An 11,226-nucleotide genomic window follows, 5' to 3' on the forward strand; every position below is an offset into this window, starting at 1 on the left:
GACCGCTCGGCCACGCTACCGTTGTTATATGTGATTTTTATGTAGATACCATACAGAAGTATGACTAATATTTATAAAATAAAATTATATTTTATATAGAATGTCAAGTTTATTATGTTTCTTATTATTTATTTAATTTTATATATATCGAAATAGAATTGTAAAAAAAAAATTTTCAAAAAGAAATATATAAAAAAATACATTTTAAAAGAAATTATAAAAGTGTGTTAAATTATTTTTAATCAGTGAAAAATAATGTTTACATGATTCTTAAAGCATATTTTCCAAAAAATATATTTAAAATTATATATTCGTGTGTGATGAGTACCAAGGTGGGTGGTGAGTAAGTGATCCATATATAGAAGCGTCTCCACATTCACTAACACGAATGCATACCTATCATGCATATATACGCAGCACGGTGGCCGAAGCGTACACTTTTTGAATTTGAGTTGCTTTAGCTTTACCAACGTCTCCAACGTTTTGACATTACAAAAGAGCACTTGCCAACATTCATCATGCCTGGACGTCCACTTTGGCAGGTAAGTTGTGTGGAAAAGAATTTTATATATAATTTTATATAATAGAAGCATATTTAATTAAAGCATTTTTATGCAATAAAAATAAAAATAATGTGAAATTATTTATACTAATTGATATACATAATCTTTAAATTATAAATTACATTCAATTATTGATTCATGATAAATATATAACAAAATATATAATAAATATATAATAATTTTATGATAAGTGAAATTATATCACAAATATAAATTAATTATAATTTTAAGTTGAATGGATAAATATGAAAAAATATTTTTTTTCGCTTTATCCATATATTTATAATTTAAAATATTAATTTATAAAATCACGCATTCTATAGATTGTAAAGTATATTATATAGATTCAAAGTATACTATATTTATTGAAATTTTTTCTTGTCTTTTTTTTTAATTTCACATTTTGAAATGATATACGAAAAAATATCTATAATTATTAAAAAATGTTTCACAAAGTATATAATAATGTTAAAAAGTTTTTTAACATTTTTAATATATTGAAAATTTTTTTTCAAACATTTGATTCAATATGCGAATCAAAGTATTTTCATCAATGTTTTTAATTCTAGAAAATCTGTAAACTATGAATCATTTGATATATTGATTATTGATATTATATTTGATAAATAATTTTGATTTATATTTATACTTTTAAGCTAATTATAATTATATTCCATTTTTCTACAGTTTTAAAAATTTTTATAATTTTTTAATAATATTATAATATAAAATATAATTACATATTTTGATAAATTATCAAGTATCGTGAAATATAAATATTTGATATATTAACGATATCATAACGCAAATTCACCATCGAATTCACACGTTGTGTCTGGTATACTACGAGTATCCAAAAATAACTGAAAGGGGTTAAGATATGCCAAACTAAATAAAAGTTTGAATTAAATACTGTAATATAATAATGTTGAAAAAAGAGAAAAGAGATTAAAAAATTTGTGTCACGATAATGAATGGTGCTTTGTATATTTACAAAGTCATAGATATTTTAGAAATTGATATGCTTAAATTAACTTTTCTATCTATTCTTTAAAAGCACGTTTAACGTTTAAGTCTCTTGAAATTGGAAGAAGAAAGGAAGAGATAAAATACTAAAATGATTTCTTCTGAAATTAAATAATGATTAAAAATTTAGAATAATATATTACTTTTTTATCATTTATTATGATTTGTAATATTTTAGAAACGGTCATTATATTTATATTAATTATGTGAATGTTTGTTAAAAATTTAACACTTTATTCTGAATAAGAAAAAATCACAATATTTCTTAGCTTTTTTTTTTAAGATTATAATATAAAAGTGTTAAGATTATAATAAGATTATAATATAAAATTATATTTTAATGAAATTAAAAGTTTAAATGTTTAAATGTTTCAGTCATAATTATAATTGTAATGGTTATAATTATGATTATGAATGATGTAATAATATAAAATAACAGTGTTGCTTTTTTATTTTGTATTAATTGTTATTTACATAGTATTAGGAAATTATGTGAGAATAATAACAATCTTAGAAAAGATATTACACTATTCATTAGATTGATAAGATAATCTTCAATATAAGAATTTACGTAAAATTTTACATATAAAATAATTGTGAAATTCTATTTATACATAAATTTAAATTATATTACTTCATATGATATAAATAATAATTTATTTAGAATTTTATCATGTTTCATATTTTTTTCAATAAAGAATTCATGAAAGATAAATTAGTATTCAATATATTGAGTATCTATATCGTGTACATAATATGTATATATTTAATGTATGTATATTTATAATTTATCTATATATGTAATTACAGTGTAACGTGTATTAAATGTCTGCTTTTTTTAATTGTATCAACAACATTTCACATTTATATATATTGAATATATAATAACATGAAATTTCATAACATGTAACATGTAATATTGGTAACGTATATTGAGATTATAGATTGTTGTAATATCTACAAGATATGTTTTTATAGATATTCGACGAGAAAAAAAATACCGATTTGATTGAATTTTTTTCAGATAGAAAGATCAGCTATAAATTAGTGACTAAATTTTAAATATTTAAATTTTAAAATTGATTGCTAATTGCATTCTTCAACTATGTATATTTCAAGATCGATAAATAGATAGTGGAAGAATATTTATATCTATGTAAATGTTATAGATTTTTGTGTTTTTATGTTTTATAAGTATTTTATTATGTATTTTTTACGCATTGTAGAAAATTTACATATGTCGAGTATTGCCAAATCCACCGTGGCCAGCTTGACTAGCTCCTTTGTTGTATCCCATTTGTAAATTGAGATGGCCCTCGCTTGCTCGAAGTTGATCTTCTGTGAACAATCTTTTGTTTTCTTCGGCCATTTTTGGTCCTAAACGTGGACCTGTATACTCAGGATGCTTTTGTGTCTATAGAGAAGAGAATCACGATTTATTAAATTTCTTCTCTGAAATTTTAAAATTAAATTAATTTCACGATACTTACTATCCTGCCCAAAGCATAAAGGCATAATGTAACCTGTGGAATATTGCGCTTTTCGAATAGATCAGCTGTTTGGAAGATTTCCTCTTGCGGGACACCATATTCTTTAATGGCTGCTTGGAATCTGACCAAAAATAACGATAATATCTATTAATTGCAAATTATTAATGAAAAAATATAAATTTAAATTGAAATATAGTTTGAATTACTATAAGTATATAACCTCTGAACATTTTCCATAAGCTGGAAATTAGTTCCTTTGGTCTGAATCTTTTTTACTGAACCAGGCGCCAATTTATTGATAAGCTTGCACAAGATCACTCCATCTTTGAGTATATCTTCGTAATTTCCAGGTGGAAGTTTTTCTCCTAGGACGGTTTCGATCCATGTTAAAATCTCATTCTCTTGTTCCTTGTTGCGTGCCTAGAAACCGGAAGTTTTATCTTCGTCAATTGTATCCTCTTAAATTAGAAACGTATGGTAGATATAGTGGCACAGATATCGATTTAGGACTCAGGGATGATCCAGCGAAGTTGCCGGGCAATTTAAAAATGTCAGGGACAGAAATAGATCACGACGGTATTACGTTACCGCGGATATTAAGCAAACATCGAAAATAAAATACGCCCGATACGACCGATTTATTGGCTTTTATTAAAACTGGCAAGAAGCAACAATGTTCGGCCACCTGTTTCCGTGAATCTTCAATTTTACTAATTTCTGGTAAAATTGTTTATAAGATGAAATTATCTACATTTCTGGCATTCTGACAATTGTTTCGTTTTTACGACTTTTTTTTTTTGTATTGTTTTTTGTCTTTTAGAATGACATGTCGTACTATGCAAAAGAAATTTGAAAATATCGAAATACCTTTTAATCGATAATTATATCTCACAATGTTTTTTCATATAATGATTTCTTTTTTCATAAGTGAAAGAAGGGAACATGGATATGAATATTTTTCTCTGATAAATGTAAGCAATTTATTAACATCTTTTGCATCAATCTATAATGCCAACGAATTGACGTAAATGAAATCTGGCATCTATTTATTTACGATAGATCAGTATTTATAGCAAAAATAAGCTCTAATACGTTACGATTTTCCACGTGAGTTTGCCTCGAATATTTCAACGATTGCATCGTGTTACTAGAAGTCTATTTCTATTCGATCGAAAAATAAGGATTAATGATGATCTTGCAAGAAAATGTTCGGAATATCTGCAATGTATCAAATCTTTCTAAGCAATGTAATCTTCTTTGAACACTCTCGAGATCGTATTTTAAGCTTTATTCTCAAGGGACGTGATGTTTTCATTCGAATTTATCTCGAAAACATAATATCTGATTTAAAGATTTATTAAATTTAAAATTAAATTGATTAATTTTCGAGTTTTTACTCCAGCAATTTTGGCTATTAATCAAATGAATATATCCATTGATTGCTTTTAAAAATGTACGAAAAGTTTGCTTCATTGATCGTATTTAATAATAAATTATGAATATATTTGAAGTTTGAAATACAATTAATAATCAAAATTGATCAATAAATTTTTAGAAAATAAAGCAAAAAATAAAAAAAAATTTTTTATAAATATATAAATTTGATAAATTTTAAATCTGGAGGAAGTTATAGTTGCAATAATAATCTTTTTTCAGTTTCTTGAATTAATGACTTGAAGATATTGTTAAAATATATATATTACGTAAGAATATTTATCTTAGGATATAAATATTCTGAATGAGAAGAAGAAGATATGCGTCAAAATCGATCGCTATTACAAATTACAAAATTTCGAGTTTTATTATTATTATTTTTTTTTTTGGATTTATTATCCTTATATATATATGGATATATAAGGATATATATTGAATATATTATCCTTATATTTTATCTATTGATTGGATTAAAAACAAATTGTTGCAAACCTATTTTACAATATCTTTCAAACTCTTCATATTTTTGATACCTATTAATTTTCTTCTTTACAATTCGGATTAATCCAAAATTTTGGGAAAATCGCCAGAACGAAATAGTCCAAAATTTATTGTAATTAGGATTCTAAAATAAGGAAATAAACTACTAAAAATACACAGCAATAACATAATTAATTAAAGAAATTATTCATTCTTGTTATAATCCCATTATATCATTATTTGACGAATAGTCAAGATATCGCGATTCCGCATTGCATTATTTCTATGTGGAACGTATACATCGACAGGATAATGAACACATACCGGCATCTTTCCTTATTTTTCTTTCGTTGAACGCCGGCGATGTTGCCACGGAGATAATATGCGCTTTTCGTTGAAACTGACTTTTAAATGATGACGCTGACTAGAGACTAAGTCGGACGCTGTGCGTCTCGACGCTATATGCCGATACCCCCTCCGTCGCATCCTTTCCACCGACATTCAGAAAAGAGTATTTTTTGGCCAGTTGCCCACTGGGTATTCCCATACTCCCGCCCACGATCAGATCTTGACACTGCAAATCCTATTTACTAGACTGAACGAGAATGTGCTTATAATGATCGAGAAAATTTATTTTTTTCTCTTGTTATTTTGTTATCAACTTTGATTACTTCTAAAAACTTTAAAATAAATATAAATAGAATACTAAAATTTAAGAAATATTTAAAAAATATGATCAATATTTAATTTAAAAAGTTTAGGAATGATGATTTTAAAATAAAGAAAATACAGATTTTAATTTTTTTTTTTTTTGTATTATTAGTTATATAAAATTAGTTTCAAAGATCTTTTGGCCATATATCATAATTGATTCACAATTTTCCTTGTTCTTACAAGATTGGATTGCTTATTTTTATATTTCAAAGACGTTTTCTTTTTTTTTCCTCTTACCTTTTGTGCAAATAATTTTGCCTTTGAAGATTTACAATTCTTCAATCCCATGTAATTTTACATATAGCGTTTCGATGAAATTAATTATCGAATTCTCGAAATAAGTGACTAATTATCAAAAATATATGCAATTTTAAGAATAGAAAAGAGAATAATCTGGAATTGGAGTTGAAGTTAAAGTTCACAATAAATGACTAAATATTTATCGTTTATTGTTAAATCATTAACAATAAATCACATCGCTGATGTCATTGACGTCATAGATGGAAGAAATCTGTGATTGATGACAAAGTTGTGGAAAAGTTCGAACAAGTGGGTGTTTTTTCTGACGATGAACGATGTTTAACTGGTTCGTGGACGAACGCCAGATGAAAGACACCGATAACAGCAAGATGCTTGTAATTTCTGGATTCTGGCCACTTCGAAGGGTGAGGCCACCGCCGAGTTTAGATTTCATCAATCGACACTATTTCCAAATTTATCGTAATACAACAGAATTACGTAAATGGCTGGAGCGGATATTCATATTTGCGTTCTTTATATCGGGATTGAATTACATAACAAATATAAGTTTAATAATAGAGTTAATATGATTATTATTACTTCCTGAAATCTTTAATAATTGTATGTATTTAGAATATTTTTCTTGTGATCAATAAAATGATTTTAATTTAACATTTTTGCGAGATTGATTCTTTATTTAATTAGTTCCGAAATATTAAAATGAAAAAAGTTAGTTGAAAATTGTTGGATTCTTTTGTTTCATTTGGAGTTAAAAGCAATAAGAAAAAATATAATATAATAAATATAATATAATAAAATATAATAAAATATAATATAATAAAATAACTTATATATTATTTGGTTAAAGGAGAGAAAGAATGAAGTAAGATTCCATCATATAGCGTCCTTTCACGTGTACTTAGTATGCTACCTCTTGCTTTCGTGTTTTCCTATGACAATGCATTTCCAATAAATACTTAACGCATCCCTTGATTTGCAGTCAATTGCAAATACATTGTTCATAAATAGTACCTGAAAAATTGAGTTCAAGAAAAAATCGTATTTTAGATTTATTTATATGTATTTATAATAATACATTATTAAAGAAATATCTTGAATAATTTCTTAATATATGAAATTAAGTCTTAAAATTACATTTATTTATTCATATTTTATATTTAAAATATACGTAGTTTCGTGCCTACATTCACTCGAATTGTTAGTTACTCATCTTGCTACGAGATGGCGTCGAGGAAGAAAGGATTCTCACTGTCGAAAGATTACGACAGTGTTATTAGTAGGGCTGAGGAAGATAGATTCGTTAGCTTTGCGCAGTGGCGATATCGTAACCAATGAGGTTCTACCGAGGTGCGATTATTGCTAGTTGAAAACTTTTACCAATACCCCGCCATGACGATGTGAAATACCATCGGCTACGGCAATTTTTGAAAGTTTCTGCGGAAACTGATAAATTTGTTACAAAAACAAAAATCATTACAGGAAAAAGTACATAATTTGTTTCATAAAAAAATTTTAAGATTGGGTGACATGTACATAAATAAATATGAATTTAAAATTTAATTAGTTAATAATTTTTTAAATTATTTTTTAAGCTTAACATTGCATTGAAAATATTGATTATCATTAAATCATGATAAAAGGAATTATTAAGCGTAATGCTATATAAAGTTATTAATATCATTAAAAAAATATTAAAATAGTTTGATTATAGGTTGCTGGCAAACGAGAACCGAACCAAGAAGCCGAGGCTCAGCAATGGATTGAACAAGTAATTGGAGAGAAATTTCCAGCAGGTATAATCATTAATTTTTTTAATACTTGATCATTTATTTTTAAGCTTAAGATAAAATGAATTGAAGTTTATCAATAATATCATTGCTCTACATACTGTTATATATAAACTCCTGTTCTCCGGAGGTGGTGCAGTTCGAAAAGCGTGTCAATAACACCACCCCCGTTTAAGATCAATGTAACGTATACAAAGGCTAACTTCAACCCTATAATATCCGGATACGAATGTCAGACTGCGTGACGTAGTAAAGGTTAAACTTGTTGACTAGGTCAGTTATTGGAATATCTAATTCTAATATATGAAAGATGTTTATAAGTGTACGGTACAAAAATTTATGATAAAAAATAATTTTTAAGAACAATGTAAAATGAAACAAAAGATTAATAAAAAAAAAAATTATAAGGAAAATAGTAACCTTAATTTTATATATAATTCTTAAATTTAGATATTAAATAATAATTATTGACCGCGACAAGCTAATATTGGAATATGAATAGAGAGCGAAAGGTGGTTGGTGACAGGAGCTGTTAAGGGTAATTTCATCCTCCATTTATCGATGTTCTCCTAATCAAACGCGCGCTTTGTTACGTCATTCGAGTCACCCTATTGAACGGGAAACTGGATAACAACCCCTACGTCGAACGTGTACCCCTGGTTTAAGAAATACGTGAGGCAACGATGCAATTGCCGTGTTGAACATATGACTATATATCTTTACTCGTATAACGATTAATTGTTTAAGAACATTATTGAATTAAGATAAATTGAATATTTAATATTTTTTATGTTTGTACGATATCAGATTGTAATATTTTAAAATTAAAAAGATTACATTCTTATTTTTAAAACTTTTATTCAATAAATTTGATTCCTAAAATAAATAATTATCATATTAGTATAAAAATAATTAAATTCCATCATATAGCTAGATTTTGTATTATGTCACAAACTATCCCTTAATATTATGTAGTATAAGTTCCACCCACAGCAAGAAATAGCTCTACACGATGATGTAAGCCGGGTATTTGAAGCTTTTGATGTTATTGACTCGTTTAAAATTGAACTTAGACAACTGCTTTAGTTCATTGCCTTTATCTTCCACCCACATTTTCATCCTTCTAATTCATTCCTAGTATTGCTGACCTTTGATGACCTGCAATCGAAATTGGTATTTTAAGATTCTCGATTCTTTCAATTGTGGATGTTAGCCTGTTCCTGGAAGCTCGTGTGGCATGCTGGACACGACCCTTGTATAGTTTGCATAAAAGATAGAAATATTATTTAAACGAGAGAAAAATTACATATTATTTGAAGATTAAAATTTTTTTAATAATTTTGAAGATTTATTTGAGTATAAAACTTTGAATATCTTAAAATAAAATTTTTTAAATCAAATCAGTTATTGCTTTATACAATACAACAATTATTTAATTATATTATGTTAAATGATTGTGAAATTAAGATTATAAAATATATTAAAACAATATTAAAAGTTATCTTTCTGTGATTGGAAATTGATAATATAAATTATAAATAATATAATTATAATATAAAATAAATATAAATATAAAATAAAACCGAGCTGAAAAATCCATTAAACAATTTTTAATAATCACTTGCCGACGATGTATATTGATTTAGCGTCATCTGTTCATCATGTTACGTCGTAAGGACGCCAATGTATCAGGATCGCATATGAGAGTCTGGATAGTCAAATCAAACATCGCATTATGTCATTTTTCGTATTGATCTTTTTGCGATATTCTTTCTTTTTTTATTTTCATCTTCTGAAACAAATTTAAATTTAAGAATTATGTTTAATAATTTATTTTTATTATTTTTAATTTATTTAGTAAATTTATAAAAAATTTTGAAACAAAAGATGTTAAATATTATATTTTATAATTTATATACCTATATATACAATTATGTATCTATATATATAGAATTTACAGTATTGTAAATCCTAATTTAAATTTTCATAATAATCATATTTTATTTTTTCAATATTTAATTTCTGTTATAGATAAATAATTTTTAAAATTATTTATAACAAAATAAATATCATTCGATTATTTCCTTTCTTTAATTATAGCATTTATAATGTTTCATATTATTAAAAATATTCTCTAAATATTAACAAGAAGAAATCCAAGAATTTGAAAAAGGGAAGTGTCAGTCATCAATTCGTCACAGTGGTACAAATAACTTGCTTACACCAGGATACTAGCAAATGTTTGAGGAATTTATGGCTTATTCGCCATATATAAGCATCAACGTATCGATTCTTATACCTATTATATATTTCTCTTTTTTCTTTTTAAAAAATAATTTTAGCATAGATATTGAACATCTTGTCTGTGATTTTTATAAATAGGAGCTATCGATATGTCAAAGTACTCGTCACGAAAGGTTGCGTGATGTCACGAAAGCTCGCAGTTACTAGGGTAGTAACGAGGGATAGTAGATGAATTTATGGCTTTCCCGCCGATCAAGGACTGCTTTCTATTCATTGTGTTCGTTCAGAAAATAAGAATATTTTCTTTGGAAGAAATTGCAATTCATTCGATTAAAAGATTGAAGAGAAACATCAACGAGTGTCAGTTGTCCGTCAGAAGATCGTCAATGACGTCATTCTGAGACTAACCTACCAGGATTACAGCCCGAGGGTAGATTTACGATCAAAAGCAACAGGTAGTAGCTTCAGATTGCGTTTCATTTAAATATAGCTACCTATAAAGAGATTTTAATTAATCAATGATTTATATTAATGTTTTATAATTTTGCACGAATATTTTATGATATAGAATAAAATAAATTTGTATAAAATTGCAATTTTAGATTAAAAAAAATTTCGCTTAAATCAAAAAATCTTTTTATAATTTTTAATTTTTATTTTTTATTGAGATTATTAAAAATTTAAGAATTTAATCAAGAATCATAAAGTGTTAATTTATTAATTAATATAGATTAATGCATTATACGAGAAAAGACTGATAATAGAATTTCATTTATTATAAAAATAAAAGAAAACTAACTTCTATGTATAAGATTTGTTCCCGCGAAACCTGTTGCTTGCTGGCGATCGTAAATTCAAGCCGAGGATGTTGTCCTGGTGAAAACGGTGTGTTTGACGTCTTTATGACATGAAACTGACATTAAATCGATACTGAAACACACAAGCGAGTTCGTTGAAATTCATAGATTCATTCCTGCTAAAGATTTTCTTTCTTTTTATATTAATAGTTAATAATCTTATGCATTTTTATGAATTGTTTTATTTTTACTTTCTTCTATATTTATTAATATGAGATAGATAGAAGATGTATCTATATTTGTTTAAGTAGATTAAATATTACAACATGCGTTCTTACCATTGTCTTTCATAATTAACTATTATCGTTTCTTTCAATTATTACTCAATATTTATTATTTCTTTAAATATAATAGTATTATTTCTATAAAA

At 25.9% G+C, this 11,226-nt stretch overlaps 2 protein-coding genes and 1 non-coding gene across 3 annotated transcripts in view; 2 read left to right on the plus strand and 1 right to left on the minus strand.

Moving 5' to 3' along the window:
• The first annotated feature begins 397 nt into the window (after positions 1 to 397).
• Positions 398 to 11,226, plus strand: part of LOC116185805 (muscle-specific protein 20-like) — a 15,876-nt gene continuing 5,047 nt past the window's right edge. The window contains exons 1-2 of the mRNA XM_031511107.1: positions 398 to 542; positions 7,680 to 7,761. Coding sequence (XP_031366967.1) covers positions 519 to 542; positions 7,680 to 7,761 — 106 coding nt within the window. The 5' untranslated portion in view covers positions 398 to 518. The remainder of the gene's footprint in view (positions 543 to 7,679; positions 7,762 to 11,226) is intronic.
• Positions 2,776 to 5,475, minus strand: LOC102672260 (myophilin). Its single transcript, XM_006617095.2, has 4 exons — positions 5,318 to 5,475; positions 3,300 to 3,499; positions 3,080 to 3,200; positions 2,776 to 3,003 (listed from the first exon to the last, which is right to left on the minus strand). Exons 1-4 carry the CDS (start codon positions 5,321 to 5,323, stop codon positions 2,821 to 2,823), a joined length of 510 nt encoding a protein of 169 aa, XP_006617158.1. The 5' UTR covers positions 5,324 to 5,475; the 3' UTR covers positions 2,776 to 2,820.
• LOC116185815 lies at positions 7,271 to 7,411 on the plus strand. Its single transcript, XR_004150725.1, has one exon. It is a non-coding gene; the product is annotated as a U4 spliceosomal RNA (small nuclear RNA).

Source organism: Apis dorsata, unplaced genomic scaffold, assembly GCF_000469605.1.
Source record: "Apis dorsata unplaced genomic scaffold, Apis dorsata 1.3 scaffold_292, whole genome shotgun sequence".
NCBI classification, from domain to species: Eukaryota; Metazoa; Arthropoda; class Insecta; order Hymenoptera; family Apidae; genus Apis; species Apis dorsata.

What these genes read in the sequence shown, in the direction of transcription:
- LOC102672260 (XM_006617095.2), bottom strand. An exon ending in CTTATGGAAAATGTTCAGAG is followed by an intron (nt 3,201 to 3,299) that starts GTTATATACTTA and finishes ATTTTTGGTCAG; the next exon opens with ATTCCAAGCAGCCATTAAAG. An exon ending in TTTATGCTTTGGGCAGGATA is followed by an intron (nt 3,004 to 3,079) that starts GTAAGTATCGTG and finishes TCTTCTCTATAG; the next exon opens with ACACAAAAGCATCCTGAGTA.